The sequence below is a fragment of the Python bivittatus genome, unplaced genomic scaffold (genome assembly GCF_059951505.1).
Source record: "Python bivittatus isolate LINGU-HERP-01145 unplaced genomic scaffold, Pbiv_v1 ctg000480_np1212, whole genome shotgun sequence".
Classification (NCBI taxonomy): Eukaryota; Metazoa; Chordata; class Lepidosauria; order Squamata; family Pythonidae; genus Python; species Python bivittatus.
The window spans coordinates 82491562-82513799 of record NW_028277075.1 but is presented as its reverse complement, the minus strand read 5'-3'; the positions used below and the strand labels follow the sequence as shown (position 1 = coordinate 82513799).

Below are 22238 nucleotides of genomic sequence, written 5' to 3'. Positions count from 1 at the left end.
CATCCCATCTCAGTTAATGGGAATGGAAATGCCTTTGGGAAGCCCTCCACATGTTCTTTAGTGCTCCCACAGCTGCATGTAATAGTTGAATAAAAGGGTTTATGTTTATGCCTCAACCATAGCATGGAGAAATTGCTTTTTGAGGGGAAAATAATGTGCACTAACTTATGCTTCCTGAGTTTTCTTTATACTTTTTTAATTTACTTTTACTTTTAAACTTACTTATTAAATTTACTTCCTGAGTAAAGGCTCCAGAGTTGTATAGTTCCTTCAAGTGCCTGCTTGAAGCATGGGGGATTCTGGGAGTCTTCGACTACATCATTTCAGTTTGTTCCAAGTGCTTTTGCATGCTGGTTCTTATGTTTTGATACCTTTATTTTCTGTGCTGTTTAATTTGGGGCTCTATGAAGGTTCTCTTTTTAAACTCTTCATTTTGTGAACCACTTTGAGTTCATAATAAAAAAAGTGAGATATGAATTTTAAAAATAAAGGGTATATTCAGCTGAACCCAAGTGGCAGATTGGGTTCTCCTCTCCCATGACCCCAGATATACTTGAGTGGACAGGAGGAATTCAACCTCATGACATGGGATGTAGCACAAAATATTTTAAATGAAAGTAATACTTGTAAGTCCCACTCTAATGGATCATATCTGTCCGATAAGTGAAGTAGGGAGGAATTACTTGCCAAAGAGATACGTTTATTGGTTATAAATTTATCTACCTTCTGTTGCTTCAGCGGCTTTGCTGAAGGTTGCGTTGCGGAGGGTATTCTTTGTCGCTTCTTCCTTTTCCCCATAACGCAAGGAGTTAGTTGCAGCTTTAGCTGTTATCCAAAAATACTCCAGAAGGGAGGGTTGTAGCGTCTTATATTGTAAGTAGATCTTAAAGTTTTAAAGGATATGTGGATTTAGAAGTAGAAAACCTTTTTGCGGGAGCTCGTTGTTAAAGCTGCAGCCTCGTCGCCATCTTGTTTCCTCCCCTGAAAGTAATACTGTGTGAACTCTTGAACAAGAATTTACACTCACTGTTCTTCAGCTGCACTTCCAAAATATTTTTATAATGTCATCTTAATGAGGCACTGTAGAAAAGTTCTAAAAGTAAATAGAGTACCCCTTTTAGGACAAGAGACAGAGTTAGATAGCATCCAGTCTGTATGTTTTCAGAAATAGGGGTTAACCTTTGCTTCTTTGTTCCAGTGTCTTCAATGGTATCTGTAGCATCTAGCAGAATTTTTTCCAGCTGCTTGAGACTTGCTTTAAAAGGCAGACCTTGTGGTCTCAACAACTAGCCCATTGATTTTAATTTTAAAAAACGTATTTTTCCCATCCTTCACTTTTTCTGCACCCCACCTTGATGAAGAGTTTGGAAAAACTCAAAAGCGGATACACTATTTTCTGATATTTTTATTAGTCCCAATAGAGACATTGCTTAACTGTGGAGTTTACAAAAAATACAGGAATGCTTTTTTTCCCAAAAGAAACAGATTAAATAGAATGGATGTTAAACTACTACAGCTTTTCAAATTCAAGGACTGTAAAAGTAAAAATATTAAAGCTGAAAAAGAAGCAGAGATAAATAAATAGAATATATGTATGTATCCATGTGTGTTTGTATGTGCGTGTGCATGTATTTAAACTCTCAAAAGATAAAGAACAAACAAAAGTAATGAGAATAGCTTCTTAAGAGGAACTGCTTCAAGAAATTCTAACAGTCATGTAGATATTAGCTTGAATTCTGTTTTCTTTTTTTCCAGGTTGAGGTAACATCCCATGATACCAACCTTGAGTATTTAAACAAAGCAGTGTCCGCCTATTTAGAACATCAGAAAAGTACAATTAAACACCAAGTCCACAGTACTGATGGAATTCTTCAAGAGTCACACAAGAGGAGGAAAGTACAGATCAATATAGAATCTGAGTGCGTAAAATCTAAACCCTGTGACTCTAACATAACAGTAATTGAAACAGAAAGCTTGACAACAATCCCCTTTGGACAGAGCCTTTTTCAGGTTTTACCGCAACCCCAGGAAACGTATCCAACTGGAGTAGCTGGACATGACTATGAAGACCTTTTCAGTGGAAGTGAGAGACATTTTGGAAACTTATACCCTGCTGGGAAGACATCTGTGATGACCAGTGATTCTGGAGCCCTTGGAGAGGATCTAGAATGCATGGCCACCTCTCCACAAACTCTCATTTCTACAAATGACTTGCTAGATTGTGCATTGAACCCACAAGTTGTGGGTTTAATAGCTCGTCTTTTATTGGAGAAAGTGAATGTTTAAAATCTATTGAAATAAAAAAGCCATGACAAAATATACTCTGGAAAGTCCTGAACTCTGGATAACTAGCAAATAGGAACCAAAACACATTTTAAAAGTACAAATGTAGATTTCCAGATAGTGTAATGGTTAAGCTTGTCAAAGTTAATAGGGGGCAGACAATTCAGTAGCAGTATACAGTATTGTATAAAGAACCAGTAATCATAATAAACATTTATCCTAAATGCTCATAGGCTTTTGCAGTACTGTATCGTCTTAGGAACTTTTGAATAGATCTGTCAGGCTAACTGGCATTATTGTTCCTATACTATAGATGTGGCTCCTGAATCAAAGAGAGAGATTAGTTTATCTAAAGCCAGTAATCCAATAGGTGATATTGAAAAAGAACTTCCAACCGATAGCTCATGTTCTTATAGAATTAACTCAAAGGATGTAGGAGACAGTTGCATCTATTTTTCAGGGACTAAATATTTTCCCTCCAGACATCTAATTCCCACATAGCAAGTGGACTCTAGTCTCCCAAAACCTGTGCTATAATAAATGCATTTAATCTTTGCCATATATATTGTCCACTACTTTCCTAAGTAAAAAAGAAATGGACTTGGATAGGCAAACATTAGTTACGAAGTAGCACAAACAAGGATGCGCTGTTAGATCAAGGATCTTGATTACGGTATTATGGTTTTCCATGGAAGACATCTCCCAAGCATGCTGCTTGTTAATTAAATTCCCTAAACAAAGTTGCCCTTTCTTATTAAAGACGGGCACTCCAACCTTTCTCCATTCAGTGCCATCCAGATATTTTGGACTTACCCCTTTGTGTAAGGCTGCGGTAATATGCTGCATGCTACATCTTCTATACCTACAAAAATTAACTTCAGCATACCATTGTGCTATTTCCTGATTATGTTGTTTTCCTTCTGCTGAAACTATTGTCAATGGAGTACAGCTTCACACAAGCATATACTTGACAGATTTCTATCTTGCCTTTTAATCCAACAGCTAATAATAAAAATAATAATTTAAAACATAAAATCAAGAACCAATAAAATGCAAAGTCAAAAAAGGCAAGGATAATATCAACAAAATCACTAAAATCTCCCCCTAAATCAACAGTACTTTAATAGGTATGCACATATACACAAAATGTATTATCTTTTCAAAACGTTTGCTTCACCACTAGTATCTGCTTGGCTGGCATCTTTGTAAAACAGCTTCCAGTTAATAAACGCACAAAGCATCTGCTTAAGATGTAAACACAAGCTTAGGTTTACCTTCTATATACTCCAGGCTTTCCTCTTTTGGATACTGCCTTGAGCACTGAAAATCTGAAACTTCTTCCCAAGTCTGTGGATTAAACTCATTGATTTGTGACGCCCATGCGTTGCCAGAGAAGGGAGGTGAAAATCAATAGGCAGAAGAGATCAAGACGTATTTTTATTGCCTGTGCCTCCAGCAAAGATTTGTTCCCAAACCACATTGATTGTCCTAAAATATGAAGATTAATGCCCACAGAGTTGTTATGAGCTGTTCTCCTTTGGGTACTTAACTCACTGTATAGTGTTTTCAGTAGCATTGCCAAGCAGGGCTGTTTGAAAATGGCTGAAGTCCTTTCTTTGTAGTGCTTTAGGCTTCGGCACTGATCCTGTTTAGTTTGGTTCATAAAAGCCCTTCAGAGCACCTGATTACAGTCCAATATATAATTAGACTTCCAAATCGATCTATCATGGCTTGGCATTATTGGAACACCTCAAAACATATCCCAGGAAAGAATGCCCTTCATGTAGTTAAAAAAGATTTCAGCCAAGTTTTGTTCCCGTTTTAAACAAGTGATGCGGTTTGGTGCTACGTTTGAACTAAGGTCACAATTTAAAACAAATTCTGACAATCTTAACAAGCCAACTTTCACCAATGGACTGTGAAGCTGTCTTCTAAGGCTGACCCAGGGGTCAGCAACTTTTTCAGCTATCAAATAGGCTATTAATGTTTTTTGGTATTATAGACAATCAGACTATTGAATGACTGTTTAGGATGACTAGGGATATATTTATGGTCAGATTACTGCATGTATGTCATGGAAGGAAAAGGGTTTCCATACCAACAGTATGGAATAACGTGTATGTCATGGAAGGAAAAGGAATTTCAACAGTATGGAATAATTTAAAAGAGATAAGAAACCTATGTGAGACAACCTAGCTTGAAATTATATGATGCCTTTGTTTCTGCTAAATTGGGCTTTAGTCATTACAATGCCCGATGTGGGTCTTTTATTACTCAGTAGTAATTACCATGTAAGGCTACAGTCCTATGTAGTACCTGGTAATAAGTTGCACTGAACATAGCAGAACTTATTTCTGAATGAACTTGAATAGGTTTGTGCTATAAATTTGGATTTTTCTCTTGGAGGATAGCAAACGCTCTCATTAGTACCCAACACACAAAATGTTCTATAGACTTATTGAATATTCCAATACATCTATTATAATTTTTTCTTCTTCTTGGAGGAAGGGAAGAAAATATTTTCTTATGGATTTTTCTCCACAAATCTCAGTAGCAACTATTGCTGCTGCTTCTGCCTCACTTCTTCTTTTTCTTCTTTATTAATTCTTGAATACTCCTCTAGTTTAATTTTTGCTCCAACTATATTGTCCTATGGCATTCTGCTCATTGCATTTATTTGATTTATCCACAATTGATTGACCCATGCCCCAAACCCTGTCCCCTTCCAGATGATCTGTGCTATGATTCTCAGCAGCTCCAGCCAGCACAGCCAATGGTGAGGTATGCTGGGAGCTGTTGTTTAGCAACATCTGGAACACCACAAGTTCTCCAGCCTAACCAAAGTTTATTAGGATTTTGCATTCTTTCACTATAAATTAGTTCCAAACTTGCACAACCATAAGCACCACAGTTATGGCAATTACTGTATGTGATAAAAGCAATAATAATCCTAATATGCCTTACCTTGCATTAAAAAAAAAAAAGCCTCTTCCCAGTACTCTAATTCTGAAATAAGTCATTATGCTCCTAATGTGAAACTTGGAATTATTTCAGATGAGGATTTTGACAATACCCTTCCATAAAGCATCCTTTTGACATTTTTTAAAGAAGCCATCCCAGTTAGATTTGAAAGCTAAGATTCTGTTTAAAGTGCTGCTTAATCATTTGTCCATTTTCTCCATCTCATCCAACAAATGCAGGATTGATTCAAAAATTTTGCTGCCTAATGCAAAGGGAAAAATGATGCCTTTCCAACCAAATTCCACATAGGGACAATAACGGAACTTGCAGCTGAACTCATTCATGTGAACCCTACGTGCTGAAGCAGCAAAGCACAAATTCGCTCTCTTACATCTGTGACACCTTCTATATTTCTGAAGGGGGCTGTGTTATCACATCTTAATCATCTTTTCTCCAGGATAAGTGGATGCATCTCCTTCAACCATTTTCTCATGGTAGCATGTTCACACGAACTCTTAGAAAATTGTTTGCCTTTTGTTTCAAGTAGATTGACAAATTCTACTAGCACACTATTTAGCTTCAAAATGGCTATTTTGATCGATATTTTGGGTTTAATGGATTTTGTACAGTCTGGGAATTGAATGGATTCTAAAATGTTGTCCTTTAATAGTAAACTATCTTCCAATTTGATAGATAATGATATGTCTTCACATCTCTTTGTGGATTGTTATGAATTTTCAACCACAAAAGATTATCTGAAACATTTCAAATGCAAGCAATGAAATGGTTATTAGCAGTAGCAAAGGCAAAGGTTTAAGCTGATTGCTTATTTAGAATAGTAAGTGGAAAGGGAGAGAAACCCCCAAGAATAGTGTTGTTTAGATATTTTATATCTAAATATACAATAAGAACGCTGGGCACAGCATAAGAACAATGAGTTACAAATCAAGCATACAAAGCAATAGTACTCTAGCCATGTGCTCAACTGCTGCCTTCCTCCCAGCACTTCCCTCCCACATGATTCCATCCAATTTAAACCAAGAACAGCAGACGCATGACTACTCATAAAATAACAGCCCAATCACAGGACTTGGAACAGGCAGAACACTCAAAACAATACTGCTCAGAATGGCCAGATTTTGTTCTGAAGGCAGAACATTAACACTTTCAAAACGTGCTTGTTTTCTTTTTGCTCAGAACACTTGAAACAGCTGTTTGCACATCCCTCTGAGGATACCTGAATCTAGATAGAGTTATTTCTACAAAAATTGTGCAATCATTTTCCCCTAACCCTCTACAGTGTTCTTTTGGTTCCTCTTACTCTTGACAACCCCTTCAAATATTCCAAGTTTCACCTGACACTGAAAAATGCTTCTCTCTTGTACCAAGAACGCAATTTATTTTGCCTCTAACAATAGGATGTATTCCAATTAACGAAAAAGCCTTTCCTGAGCCACCTGGAAAGATCGCTATGGGTAGAAAAATGGTGCTTATCTAACTGCAACCTTGCAACATACAAACACAAACAGTTCTCTGAGAAAAACCATCTATATCAGTTAGATTTAAGGTATTTGCTGTGGAAATTATATTATGCTTTGCCCTAAGTTACATTTCATGTCACCAGCCTTTGCTTTTGGCAAAAGGCAATTGATTCCTAACTCGACTTAAAATTGGAGTTTTCCACCACATTCTCACAAGTTCCTTGAACTCATAATTGCTTTGCCATGGTTGAAGACAAGGGAATTTCCTTTTCCCTTACCATTTTTTCTATCACTTGTCTCAATAGAGAACGCCACTCATGTAATTCCTTTTCCTTCTCATGCACAGGCTTGCCAACTTTTTCTGCTTCTTTCTCATGCTTTGGATTGCCAATTTGTTTATTTTCTTTAACCAGCCCTTGCTCCCATATCTTTAATAGCTGCTTGATCTGCAGACATGAGCAGCCAGCCAGGATGGTTTCATGGTTAAAGACCTAGATTTGGCCCAGAGTGTCCTGAGCTCAAATCTTTGCTCTGCTATTTGACACTGGACAGCCAGTCTTTCATAGCCTGAAATCACAAGTTGTTCAATGAATAAAATGAGACAGTTACTGTGGATGTCATTGGGAGCTCCTCGGAGGACTGCAAACAGTGCATAAACATGTTGTAATATAGCCTGTATGCCAAACTGCAGACTAAGATTCCCAGTCCACATCCCCACAGGTGAGAGATGGCTCTGTGGCACATACACAGACAAAGAGAAATTCATGGGGAAAGGCTGGGTAAAAATAGGGCTTCCATCATTCCCACTCCAGTTAACACTGGGAATCTCCAAAAAGAGGGAGAAGCCAGGAAATTGAGGCATAAGACCATTCATTTCACGGACCATTCTATTTCTGTAGAACTAAGTAAATGTTTGTAGCCAGGGGGTTAGGTTAAATTTTTTATTTTAGTTTTCTATATTGGGCTAAGTTGTGGAATTGGGTTCAGACTTTGTTCATATTTCAGGTTATGTTCATGAAGGTACAATCTTTTCTTTGGAACCTTCTCATTATCTGTAATACAGTAGTACCTCGGGATACAAACGCCTCTACTAACGAACTTTTCGGGTTACGACCAGCTCCAGCCGCAAAAATTTACCTCGATGTCCGAACTCCACCTCGGGGTACGGTAATTTTTCTGCCCCTGACACGTCCGTGGCCGTTTTCCCGCCCTGCTGCGCGGCGCCCGGCCGTTTTCCCGCCCCTGACGCGTGGTCCACGGACGCCAGAATGGATTAACGGTAATTACATTGAACCTTATGGGAAAATTTGCTTCGGGGTGCGACCAAATTCGGAGGGCGGAACAGATTAACCGGATTTACATTGAACCCTATGGGGAAATTTGCGTCGGGTTACAACCAACTCAGGATACGCCCAGAGTCACGGAACGGATTAAGTTTGTATCCCGAGGTACTACTGTATTTCAAATTCTCTCCTACTATCTACTAAGATACACATAAAAAAACCAGAAATGGAAGCGTTCCTCAAAACTAATAATATGTGGCCTGTAACAGTTATATTTACTTTTTAAATGTCTGTTCCAGTTGTTCATGAAATAACCTAGTCTAAACACTTCAGTACTGTTTCATGTACTCCAACCAGCTGGAATTTCCAGAGGAAGGACAGTCTTTTAAAGACAAAGTCCATACGTTGTGTTAAACCATGGATTATCTGTGGTTTATTGAATAAGTCACAATTAGATGGGTTCATACAACACGCTAAACAAAAACCAAACAGTCCATAGTATGCCTTAGTGTTGTGTATGAATGAAGCCAAAGAGTCCTAGCAAGACAAGGTATTTATCATGCAGTCCTCTCATTCATGGAGTTTTAAAGAAGGGCCAAATATCACAGACTTCCATCTGTAGCTCTCCCTGTTTTCCTAGTGGTACACATGGTTTACAATTTTTAAAGCGAGACAAAGGAGACAGATTGCCTTAGTTAAGGTAGAAAGTATAGAACATCTGCCAGATGCCTCTTGATTAGTAACATGAGGAAGCATCCATCTGGGAGCATCCAGACACTGAAAATCAAATATGAGAATCTGGAAATATTCATACATGCTGGCAATGCAGATTTCCCATTGAGTGCTACTGGAGGAATCTATCCTCCCGGTTTCAAAAAATCAGATACTGATGGTAATCAAGCTTGTCAGATGACAGAATGTCTCTAGCTGGGCATGCTAGAAGGAGAAAAAGGGAAGATGGCTGTAGCCACACTGGCCTCTCCTCAGTTCCTGGGGGAATTAATTAGTCAGACTGCTGAGGATTTGCTCATCAGCTGCACTCCATTGCTATCTGAGATGCCAAAGTTAAGAATACAACCCAAGCTATGCAAAGCAATCAAGACAAATTAATGAAGATGTAATTTCTCTAATAATGTGAGGCAAATGTTCCATGTAACATGATTATTAACCTGGCTTACTTTTTTTTAATCCCTAGCAGAAGTCTATTTCCACAAGCCCAGAAGGTTTTGCTTTCAAACTCGGTAATAACTGATTATTATTATTAATAATAATATTTATACAATACAACACATAAAAGATATTTGAGAGACTCTGTTAGTCACTGCTTGTGATTTAGAGCACTGAGGTAGTCTGTAAGATGGGACATCTTTAGTGATGCATTTCTACTTTCTTCCTTGACTGGAAGAAATGTTTAGATGGGCAGGTGTGGCTGCTTAATGAGAGAAGCTGAATTATATTTATGGAATCAATGGGTACAGCTCTGCGAGTGAGTCGTTAACAGACGAATTATAAAAACTCATCCTGCTCTATCATGTCCTAGGTTAAAATAAAAACTTCAGATAATGGTCCTTACATATATAGATATGAAATTCAGAGATCAGGAGCGCATGTATGTACAGGAGAATTTTCATTCATTTCAAATCTCTCTGTACTGATCTGAGATCTGGGTTTGGCTATAACTACTGAAATGAATGAACCATAAGCAAGTATATGCACTGATACTTCCATATTCCTAACAGAAAAATGAACTAAATCAGATGCTCCCATTGTGTGCATATATGTATTTTGGGGCATACCATGTGTTTTATCACTCCCTTGGCTGAATATAATGTGAAGCATAGGTTTTAGCCACAAAGCAACAGTAATGTGGTTTCCTCCTGTCTCTGAGACAAAACAATAAGGCACAGTTTATCAAATTACTGTACTCACAGCATTCCTTTTACCATATCTTTGCAATGAGCTGGGTAAAGTTGCTGCCTGCTCTGAAAGTAATGCAATCGGGATTGGGGCAGAAAGTATTATGACCTTTCTTGCATATCTGCACATATGAGCACAATAAGGCTGCATGCTTAATAAAGTTCAAATGTTGCCACAAGCAATATAAGCCCTATACTGAAGCAGCTGACTTCACACATTATTTGAGGGAGCACCTATCTCCTATGGTTTCTGTTCATCCTACATGATCTGACACAGTCAGCATACTTTGGGTCCCATCAATTAAACAGTGTCACCTGGAGGGACCCAAGAAGTGGGCCTTCTCTGTCATGATACTTCCTTTCTGGAACCCCATCCTCCCCCCCCCCAAATTCATGTGGCTCCCACCTTGGCCCTATTTAATTAACCCTGGATCTAACCCCAGGTTCTGCGTCAGAGTGGGATAGAGGGATACCTTTTATGATGTTGTGGGTTTCTTTAATGTTTTTTCCCCCCTGGACTTTCTCATTTTAAGGATGTAATTCCTTGTTTGAACACTTATTTTTTATTGTTGTATTCTGTAAGCCCCCAAGAGTTGTAACAGATTTGGGTGGCCTATAAATCCCATAAATAAACAAGCAAACAAATAAATACATTTGATTTTGGGGAGCAAATGGAAGTCCTGCTAAGAAGAAGAGAGGCAGGAGGTGGGATAGCTCGATTCGGTGTTACTAGCTGCTACTGAGTGCTACTAACCCCACGTTGGCCCCCACTTAACTCTTTCCTCCAGTGGGCTCTGAACAATCGTTCTTCCCACCCTGTCTTGTCTGTTGGGGCTGTGAAATGTTAGTACAAAAACCATGAGGAAGAGAGAGGATTCATTCTTACCTCATGGAGAGCCATGAGGAGAAGAGAGAGAAAAATGAAGGAAACAGGAAAAAAGGCGGGCTTCAAGCCCCTCCCACACAAAGCAGCAAAGCTAGGCTATAGTGAAGCCACCCCTCCCTTTGTGCTGGTGTGAGACAGGCTTGGTTGAAACCCCATATTTTCCAACATTGTCTGTCTCCTGCCCCTCCCACTTCCTCATGTGGTGATTCTGTCTTGGTACTTGGTTTCTCCCTTGCCCATCTTATTTGTGTTGTCCTGGAATTTTTGCCAGACAGGAGCACAACGCTGAGGAGAAGAACCGTGTTTATTGCAATGATCATTGGGTGCCTGCTTTCAAGAAAGAGGGACCCTGAGCAATGGAAAAGCACAGAATTAGACACTTTTGAGGTTGAGAGGTGGGAAATCTGAGGGATCTGATTCGAGGATAGGTTTGGATAGGTGTTAAATGGGGGATAAATGGTTTTTCTATTGTGAGATATGAACCAAGGCAAACCCTTAAGCAGACAGGTGATGGCCCTTCCATTGTTTCAGCATGATAGTGTTAAGAGGACTAATTCTGGCAGTGGAACATGGTCACTCTTGGGTCATGCAATAGCCTGGAGCTGATCCTGTTTTGCATGAGCAAAGAATGGCAGAAGGAAGTGGAGAAAAGAGATTGCAGGAGAGGCGGGGGGGGGGGCAGAAAGAGAGGCAAGGAGGAGGGGGAGACTGTCCAGCTTTATTTTATTATTTTTCCATCACAATGTCCTGCTTACCTCGCCTCCTCTTGCTCTGAACTTTGAAGGTTTCTGCAGGGATCTTGGCTACAGTAAAGGTTGTTTTGTCCTCCCCACCCCCTTCCTCCCCTACAGTTCCTGTAGCTGTAAGAAAAGCAACCCAAAAGTACAGAAGGGGGCGGTCTTCCAGGAAACCAGCGGAACCAGTTGGAGCCACCAGTTTGCTGACACAAAGCAATCATTTCACGTTACATCACCCGTTTGCTTCAATGTGCTCTATGCTGCCCGCACACAGTGGCTGGATTGGGATAAGGGGGAAAACATTACTTCCAGAGTGGAGTACCTTTGAACTAGACAATGACACAGTGGCAAGCAGACAGGTCTTCTGGGAATGTTTAGTGGACTGTCCTGGCACCATCACACTGCAGCAAGAAACCTGTGTGGACTGCCTGTAGACTCACCTTAAGATAGAACGGATCTGTAATATGAGTCACACCGATTAAAATAGCCTTCTTCAAACAATGTAATCAAAAATAAATAAACCTGACAAACCATCAACTCAGGGACTTTAAAAATCTTATTTATTTCTACAACAGTTTGGGATGTTAACAATTTTGTTACCACTAGATGTTTAGAAACCTATTTTAAAAAAAAACAAAAACCTCCTTGTGCTAGCAAGCAGCTATCAAGAGAGGGAAACATATGCCTGTTTCCCAGCATTAGTTTAGTGAACCAGAAAATAACTTGATTTCCACAGCTAGATAAATAATGTAGCCATGAAAGCAACAACAAAGCTGAATGCGGAAGCAACAAAGGAACCATGGAAAAAGCTAGATGGATTTGACATCAAGTGCTGTTGCTCAAATTTTTTTCTGTGATAAGCGTAACATATGTTTGTCTATGAACGTGGTTCCTAAGACATCTGCTGCAGTTCTCCTTGTAAATGGTCCTTTCCACTTAAAGGAATTTAAAGATATGTAGCTTAAATCTATACCGAGAACAAAAAGACACGGAATCAATGTTTATACCTTTATAGAAACATTGATGAATTTTCCACACTGCGTTTTATCACTTGACAGAATGTCATTGTGGTCTTGAGAGATAGTGAAATGATTGATTTTAACAAATCAATTCCTTGCATCGAAACCTTCTAGCAGGCTCCACCCTTATTTATGTGTCGGCTCTGTGTTTATGGCCTCTTTTTTCACCTCAGCTTTTTGTCAGAGAATATGCGTTGTTCTTCCCCAACTGATCCAACTGATCCAAAGCTTGAGCCCAAACTTGGTTTTTCTGCCATGTTTTCCTCACAGTGAGTAAGCATGTAAGATACATGAGACTCGGAAAGAGATCAGCTGGGCTGAGGTGACTTAGCCAGCTTCGTGGCTAAATAGGAACATGAAGTTAAGCTCTTGTGATCCTGATAATTATTGATCATGGCTGTTTTTCTTTTGCTATTTTCAACCATAGAAGCAGGTGTTCCCTTTATGTTTTGAATCATAATCCAACACGTACCCAGCTTGTGCATATTATACATACAGTTACTAACATACCCTTTTTTTCTACTCAGTGTAGAACTGAACTGTTGTAAATTACTGTCTACCATTTTTACCAATATGGAGCACTAAGGTGGGGCAGACAGAAGCCAAAAATGGTTGGAAGAAAATAATAGAGTGAATCCATTATTTCTACATGTAGAACATTTATAGAGGCACCCATTGCTAACCACCCTGACCCCAGAATGAGCTGCGATGAAAAAATCACAGTGCAAGCTTTGCCCTTTCATACCTGCATCATGATGTTACACAGAAGTATATAAGGGGCAGAGTTTGCACTGCTGTCACTCACCTCCTCTCCCTCAAGATGCCTATGAGTGTGCATGTGCTCATGTAATATACCCGGAGCCATCTGCAGCTCTTTAGAAGGAATAGGAGAAGAACATCGTCCATACTCCAAAACCTGAATTTATTCTTGGTCATCATTAATCTTCCAAAAGAATACAACATACCTTGGATTTTTGTTTCTTTGTTTGAAACACGCATAGAAATGTGGGTAGGAGGTGTTGTATATATAATAATACTGAAATGTATTACCCTATACATTTTTAGAAGGAATTTTTTGAAGTTAGAAGAAAAGCATTCAGTAGTGCTATATGTGTGTATGTGTATTTATATGTATGTATGTATGTATGTATATGTATGTGTGTGTATGTATGTATGTATATGTATGTGTGTGTATGTATGTATATGTGTGTGTATGTATGTGTATGTATATGTATATGTATGTATGTATGTGTGTATACATACATATGTGTGTATGCATGCATATATGTATATATATCAGCTCTGTCTTGGAGGAGTGGGAAAATAGGTCACAAATGGAAGTGTTTCCCTGATGAACAACTGCTAAAATATGAACAGCTAGGTCAGCTCATATGCATGTGGGTTTGACCATGGCTTGCTGAGAAAGTCCAAATCAGCCTCACAGACAAGCAAAAGAATAATTTCTTTTCAGCCATTTTTTCCCTTTTTTTGCCCTCTGCCTTTTCCACCATTGCCAGGGTGGTTTTCCAACTGCTCCAAACAGGAAAGGACTGGCACGGAATTTCCCAAGTCTTCAGACGTCTTGCTATCGGTCAGCTGGTCTGTGTTAATAATATCTGGAATTCTCAGAAATCTTCAACATTACGGAAATCAGAATTCTACCTAAAGCAAAACTTGAGTATGAAACAAGAACTGTTGCTAAGAAGAATGAGGAGTTATGAAAAGTTCAGGGAGAACTCAGATGAGGACAATTTATTCTGAGAAGCAGTTCCCTTTTTTTTTTTTTAACTTCACTTGCTGAAGGCTGATCCTTCTGAAGCAAAGAAACAAGCTTTTTGCCTTGTATGTCACCTGATTAATAAGTTCGTTTATTTTTATTTGTTCAGTTTATAAGCTGCCTCAATTGTCCAACTGTAGGTAACATACAATAGAGTAAAATAGTAAAACGGGTAAAAAGTGGGGAGGGGGGTGTCCCTTCAAATCAGTGTTGAGACTTGGTCACCACCTGGACTAGTCCCTGCAGTTTCCTTGGCAAGTTTTCAGAAGTGGTTTGCCCTTGTCTCCTCCTTCCTAGGGTTGAGAGAGGGGGACTGGCCAAGGTCACCCAGCTGGCTTCATGCCTAAGGTGGGACTAGAACTCCCAGTCTCTTCGTTTCTAGCCTGGTGCCTTAACCACCATACCAAACTGTTTTTCAAACTGAAAAGTAGTAGTAAAACCACCACCACCCCTGCAAAAATATATTGTTATATTGGGGAAGAAAACAGCAAGAACAAACCAAGTTTGCATGGGATACAAACAGAAAATAGGAATAAGCTGGAATTCCTTCAGACTTTACAAAAAAAACTATGATTAAAATAAGCCAGTATTATAAAAAAAGCCAGTATTATAAAAAACCAAATGTTGGTTTACATTAGTTTTTTACCAAAATAAACCATGGTTTCTTGGCTCAAGTGCTCAAACGTATCACATTTTATTTATTATTACCCTCTACACCCAAAAAACACTCAGGTGTCTACAGTAATAAACCATTAAAAAACCCTTCCATAGTAAACATTAAAATTACATCAATTCAAATCATAAAACCCCAAAGTCATAGTACAGTCATCCATCTTAGGCATTGTACATCACTATAGGCTCTTTGCAATTGTTCTGCTTTTGATTGCTTCTGGGAGGCAAAATTGCTTCAGCCAATCTCAAGCCAAACAGGCTCAATTCAGTTTGGCTGAATTAGGTCATGGACATCAGAAAGAATCCATTCCAGCAGTATCTGGCTGAACTGTTAAAGTTTAAGGAATGCTTGAGCAAAATAAGCTTAACACATTTGATAGTTCAACTGCAGATGTGTCCATTTTTATGAACAACGGTTAGGAGATATGTTTGCAGTAAGTGATTCTGGACTCACTGAGTTTGGATAAGTTGAAACCCCTTTATCTTTTTTTCTCCTAGTTTATCATTTGCTTTTGGTTTTTTACATAAAATCTGAAATACTATGTAAATTTTGAGTTATTGAAGTTAGATAATAATCAATTAAAAAGCAACACTTACAATAAACATTTCTGATTTATAATGTTAAATTTATGGTCAGTTCCAATTCTGAAAAAGTTCAGGGCAACATAAACTATTATTCCATGCTTCCCACAAACAGTAGCAAGTCGTTTTTTCCAAAGCAAATATATTACTTTTCAGTTAAAATGGCCAGTTTGTCCTTTGTAATCTCTTAAATCAGCCCCCTCATGTTTAAAGATAAATAAAAACTCTTTGCCAGCTGTATAATTCCTAAAACAGTATATTCCTCTGAAAAACGAAGCAATGAATAAGGTTTATTCCTCCTTACTATGTTAAAAAAGAAGCATTAAAAACTGCTAAAGCCACTGGAGTCATAGAAGAGGATGGAGTTGAAAAGATAGTGTCAGAAAACGACAGACACGGGTTCGGTTATCCAGTAGACAGAAGTTTTTATTGGGCACGTTTGCAAAGGTGGGTCCCTCCCGCAGCAATGGAGGAACCCTGAAGCAAGGTCTGACAGGTTTTTATACCCCCTATCTGTCCTCCCCCTCCTACGAGGGCTTGGCTCACAATCTCACCTTTTTTACCGCCCCGGAGCGCCGCTAATTAACCGCAAAACCGCAGACATTCCACTTTCCGAATCCAATCAGCGCAATACACATTCCAATCCCCACTTGACCCGACAGCCGCCCCCTGCCGTTTCTCTTCACTCTGGTGCGAACGTGCCTCTTGCCTGCAGTCTTTCCTCCCTCCTGCCGTCCCTCTCCACTCTGGTGCGAGTGTGCCTTCTGCCCATCCTCCCACCAGCCGGCCCCCCAAGGCAGCCCCAAGGGGCACAGCGCACGCCCCAAGCAAACAAGGTTCGTTTGAGGCCCTCACTTCTCCCTGCCTTCTCACAATCCCCCCTTTTTCTTTTCACGCCTCTGTTGGGCCTCAAACCTGGCTAACAGGATTGCTCCCTCGTCCCGGACCCGGGGCTTCACACACTGGGACAGGTAATTCCCACAAGCAGGGAGGCATTGCATTAAGCAACATACTAGGACCAGTAAGGCAATGAAGCCAATGGCTAGTACAGAAAGTTGTTTTAACCAAGCAAAGTTAGGTAACCAACTAGTGAGCCACGACCAATTCCATCCCTCTGGATCCTCGGATATGCGAGAGGCTAAGGTCTTCAACTTGGCTAGTTTTGCTTCAATATAATTCTCATTGTTGGTTAGGTTAAAGCAACAAAGACCTTGAAAAGATTCACAGCCTTGTCCTGCCCTTAATAGGAGATAGTCTATAGCTATCCGATTTTGAATGACCACCCTCCTGATCTCAGTGACTTCTTCAGTGAGGGCTGCAATGAGAGAGGATGTAAGGTTGACACTTTTAGCCAGGAGGCAGGCCACCTTCCTTAGGTCCAGATAAGTTCTTCCGCTTAGTGCAGGAACCCCTACTAAGGAGAGGGCCAGAGCCATGGCTTCTGTTTTGGACAAGAGTGTCACATCACTCTCACAATCAGATGGCAGCTCCCTTTTTCTTTTTTCTTTTGATGGGTGCGCTTGCATTGGAGGCAGGGCATATAGAGAGGTCAGGCGCCCTATGGCACAAGGGCCCCCTGAACTATAGGCTGGAACATAGGTGTAAGCTTCATGTCCACATAACAAAAAGAAACCTTTAGGTAGGTATAGAGGGGTTGAGGCGTAAGGGATATTATAGACCCCTCCACAAGTGAAAGCAGGACCTTTTGAGGGCAATGGGGGTACGGTTCTGGGTATTGTTGAAATATACACATTGAGTTGCATTGGTTATCCCCAAGAGATTTAGAGCCATTTGCCTTTGATTAGTCCAGGGTCTTGGTATGGGAGAAGACCCAAAATGATAGAACATCCCCCCCCTCCCACGGGGATCATCCCCAGTGATCAAAGCTGTCTGTGCCAATTCTACGCCTTTATGTTGGTCATCTCCTCCCCTGCCTTAGTTCAGTTCCTTTTAAGTTTTACTTTGAGTCCGTCTCCCGGTTGGGCAGTCCATGGTCGGGGGTCGGGAGCTCGCTTAACCCGATGGTAGTGGGTCCAACCCCCCTGTCAGGTCCGAACCGCTGATTCAGTTGTCAGGAGAACTTGGTATGGTCCCTCCCAAGACGGCTTCAGCTTCCCATCCTTCCACGTCTTTATCAGGACCCAATCCTCTGGCTTGTGGGGGTGTTGGTCTTTCAGCAAGGGGGGCCGTTGAACGAGGAGTCCCTGTTTTCTTAGAGACAAGAGAGATTGTGACAGTACCAAGAGATACTTTCTCAGGAAGGCATCCTTTAGCTCGGGGATAGGCTCTCCCATTGGAGCCAGGAAAGGTCTTCCCATCATCAGCTCGAATGGGGAGACCCCCACATCCTTGCGAGGGGCTGTCCGCATTCGAAGCAGGGCAACCGGAAGTGTCTTTGTCCAAGGTAGCCCTGTTTCCAATCCCAGTTTGGTGAGATGTTGCTTCAACACCCCGTTGGCCCTTCCCACTTTCCCACTGGAGTCAGGATGCCAAGGGGTGTGGAGTTCCCATCGAACCCCCAGGCTCCAGTACCACGGCTTTACAGTGTCTATCAAAGCCTGCACCCCCCAGTGAGACCCTTCGTGCAGTTTCTCCACCATCCCCCTCATGTCAGCACGGCTCACTACTGGGGTCCCCTCAATTGTAACCCAATGACCTGCTTCCTCCCTGCAACCTTCCCTTTCCAGCAGCTGTGAGTAAACCCCGTTCCAGCCAAATTTTCCCAAAAGTGTGCACTACTCCCCAGGCGTATCGCGAGTCTGTGTAGACGGTGAGGGACACTCCCTTTCCCAACTCTAGTGCCCGTTTCAAAGCGTGCACTTCACACAGCTGAGCCGACCAGTCCGCTGGTAGTGCCCCCTTCTCTATTGTCTCTCCCTCCGCCGTCACTATCGCATATCCTGACTTCCTTTGTCCCTGCTCTACTCGGCTAGACCCATCCACAAACCAGACCTCACCCTCCTCCAGCGGGACCTCCTGCAGGTCCTCCCGGGTCTTTGTTTGCAGCTGCAACAGGGTGGAGCACTCGTGCTCCGCCGGCTCCCATTCTTTCCGCTCCCCCGCAAGAAACTCCGCTGGGTTCAAATTCCTGTCTGTTCCTACCACCACATCAGGACTTATCCGGAGAACTGTCTCATATTTCAACATCCTTCCTTCTGTCATCCAAGCAGCCGCCTGCTGACTAAGCACACTTAAGATCTGATGGGTTGAATGGACAATCACGGGGCTCCCAAAAGTGAGTTTTTCCCTTCTGTCACTAGCACAGCAGCGGCAGCCACTGCCTGCACACAAGTCGGCCATCCCCTCACCACTGGTTCTAGGGCTTTGCTCAGGAAGGCCACTGGTTGATATTTCCCAGCCCGTCTCTGAGTCAGCACTCCAATGGCAGTTCCCCCATGGGCTGTAACGTATAGGTGAAAGGGGGGGCCAAGTTCGGTAGAGCCAGAGCCGGGGCCGTCACCAGGCTCCTTCGTAATTCTCCCCACTTCTCTGTGTCCCCGTCTGTCCATTCTACCCTGTCAGATGATCCTTTCAACTTCTCATACAGAAACTGAGCCTTGCTCATGTACTCATCTATCCATAGCCGGCAATATCCTACTAGACCCAGAAACCGCCGCACCTCCGTTTTAGTATGAGGGGCTTCAACTGCATTATCCCCTGTATCCGAGAAGGATCAATCAACTTCTCGCCCTTCCGGAGTACATGTTCTAAATACTTGACCTCCCTTTCCACAAATTGGACCTTCCCTTTTGACACCTTCAATCCTTCCTCAGCCAACCAGTTCAATAAAGCCACTGAGTCTTCTCTCACCTTTACTTCCTTCTCTCCAGACACCAACAAATCATCCACATACTGCAGCACCCGAGAACCCCCAGGGGCCCGGAACCCCTGGAGTTTCTCTTCCAATGCCTGTCCAAACAAGAGGGGCTCTCGGTGTACCTCTGGGGCAGCACCGTCCATCTCAGTTGTTGCTTCAGCCCACGCCTCCCATCCCGGGACAGCGGGTATTGGGCTTGCCGCAAACCCGTCACCCCTGGTTTCAAGGGGATGCTAATTGGGGCGATGCGAAACCGACCCGCCCCCCCCTCCCCTGCCCATACCTCAGGGTTCACAACCTCCACGTCCGCCTCTCGCAACAAACACATCCTTTCTGCCTGTTCCACATTCCACAGCTCCACTACTAGACTACCCATTAGATCCCTTCCCAGCAAGTTCACTCTCGCCTGTGGGATCAGTAACACATCTGCAGTTACCTCCTTCCCATTCCACTCCAGTCTCACTCCCTCCAGTACGTCTGCCTTGACCGGAGAGCCTCCCACCCCCATCACCGATACCGACGTGCCCCGGGATTTCGCAATCCCTGGGATCGGTTGGCACAGCGATGTTCGAGAGGCTCCGGTGTCCACGAGGAACTGCTGTTCCTCGCCAGTGGGACCCACCGTGATGTTTACCAAGGGTTCCCCGTGGGTCCCGGTTGGGGAACCATGACCCCCTAGTCGTACAGGGGGAAACTCCTCTCATGTTCTCCCGATGTTCAGCATTATTGGGATCCCAATTTGGGTCTGCCAGAGGGAATTTAGTATCTGCGGCCGGGGCATTTGGGACATTTGCATTCCTTTGCTCCCAAGCCCCGAGCGCAGCTCGCCAAATCTGGCCCCTCTCTTCTGGCGTATAGAGGTGGGCTAAAATGTAATTCAGTTCCCCCAGGAGTATTCCACCGGGCCGAGAAAAAGTTCCAATTGTTCGGCGGCGGTATGGGCGTTCTCTTGCATACGAGGGAGGGTCTTTTTTTTTTTTTTAATTCCCTCAACTCACTGGGTTTGATGGGAACCGTTACGTAACTGGTGACGGTCACCCCCTGTGCGTTCGTTCCGTTCGGGACTTCCCGGACGGGGAAGGCACTGGCCGACCTTAGAATAAAGGGCAAGTTCTGAATGTCTTGGTTCAGCTGGTCCAGCTCTTTCCGCAGCCCGGGATAGGGTGGGGGCGCCGGAGGGGGAGCGGTAGGAAGAGGAGGAGGAGGAGGAGGTGGCGGCCCCCATTGAGGTCCAGTCAGCCAGAGGTCCTCCTCATCTTCCTGTTCTTTTTGGACAAAAATTTTGGCTAACTTGGGTCGAGGCCCCTCCCAATGAACATGGAACCAGACTTCCACATAGGGTTCCTGTGTTAACATTTTATGCTCCACAATGTAGTTTTTTTTTTTTTAGTTGGGTCACCCAGTAATTACTGGGGATTCCAAGAGTATCCCAATGGTAGGGGAATTCGGGGTCCACTAGTGGATATTTTGGCCATTCTTTAGTGCACAAAGTTATCATGGTCGGTTTTTCCAGACCCCTGGTGAATGGACACAACCAGGGTGTCTCCCATTGTTGCAACAATTGTCCTAATGGAGAATCCGTGGGGATTCCCCCTACTGCGTTTTTCCCACTGGCCCCTGGCCTTACACTCTTACTCTGCACCTTACCCATCCTTCCTGACTACGTTTCCCACCTTACAGAAGGTCCCGGACTCTTCTGTCCCCTTGCGGCGTCCAACGCCTCGTAACCACGCTAATCTCCCCGAGATTATGGGTAGGCTGTACTCACCAGACCTCCCGGAGGTCCCCTCGTCGGCCGACTTCCTCTTTACTTCTGTCTGACTGGCGATTGGAGTCCCGTCCTGGACCCGACTCCGGGGAAAACGGGAGACACCTCAACGGGGTGTTACGGCCGATTACTCACCGGTTCCCCACAGTCCGGTCCACGTCGAGGACTCCTGGCTGGCTCGCCAATTTTGTCAGAAAACGACAGACACGGGTTCGGTTATCCAGTAGACAGAAGTTTTTATTGGGCACGTTTGCAAAGGTGGGTCCCTCCCGCAGCAATGGAGGAACCCCGAAGCAAGGTCTGACAGGTTTTTATACCCCCTATCTGTCCTCCCCCTCCTACGAGGGCTTGGCTCACAATCTCACCTTTTTACCGCCCCGGAGCGCCGCTAATTAACCGCAAAACCGCAGACATTCCACTTTCCGAATCCAATCAGCGCAATACACATTCCAATCCCCACTTGACCCGACAGCCGCCCCCTGCCGTTTCTCTTCACTCTGGTGCGAACGTGCCTCTTGCCTGCAGTCTTTCCTCCCTCCTGCCGTCCCTCTCCACTCTGGTGCGAGTGTGCCTTCTGCCCATCCTCCCTCCTGCCGTCCCCCCAAGGCTGCCCCATGGTGCACAGCGCTCTCCCCTAGCAAACATGGTTCGTTTGAGGCCCTCACTTCTCCCTGCCTTCTCACAATAGGAAGAACATCTAGGCACATATTCTAAGGAGAGATTGTAATCATCCCTGGGGGGAAAAAACCCTATTTTCAGCCCTTAAGCATAGTCCAGTGTTTTTCACATAGGCAAAACACTTTGTGAAATCCTCAGGATTTCTGCATGCTCTTTATTTTCTTCCAGTTTCCTGCTGCAAGGTGGTCAAAAATTCTTCAGAGAATTGAGGTAGGCAATTAAAAGTTAACCTGCTTTTGGAGTAAAATAATGCAAAAGCTTGGGATAGTGAGAGGATTAATATTAACATTCAAAATGCTCTCATCTCCGAAGGCCTCTTGGCTCCTTGTTTCTTGAGTTATGCAATCTGTGAGCTGCAAATGCAGTCTTCTAGCATTA

The 22238-nt window shown here is 42.8% G+C and overlaps 1 protein-coding gene across 6 annotated transcripts in view; it reads left to right on the top strand.

Moving 5' to 3' along the window:
• Positions 1–2653, top strand: part of HSPBAP1 (HSPB1 associated protein 1) — a 62356-nt gene extending 59703 nt beyond the window's left edge. For 4 of the 6 annotated variants that reach the window (XM_007437185.4, XM_025172517.2, XM_007437184.4 and 1 more), the window contains one exon: positions 1756–2529. In XM_007437185.4, coding sequence (XP_007437247.2) covers positions 1756–2286 — 531 coding nt within the window. In that variant the 3' untranslated portion in view covers positions 2287–2529. Of the gene's footprint in view, positions 1–1755 lie in introns of all 6 variants that reach the window. The other 2 variants (XM_025172518.2, XM_007437183.4) reach the window with 2 other exon arrangements.
• The last annotated feature ends 19585 nt before the right edge of the window (positions 2654–22238 follow it).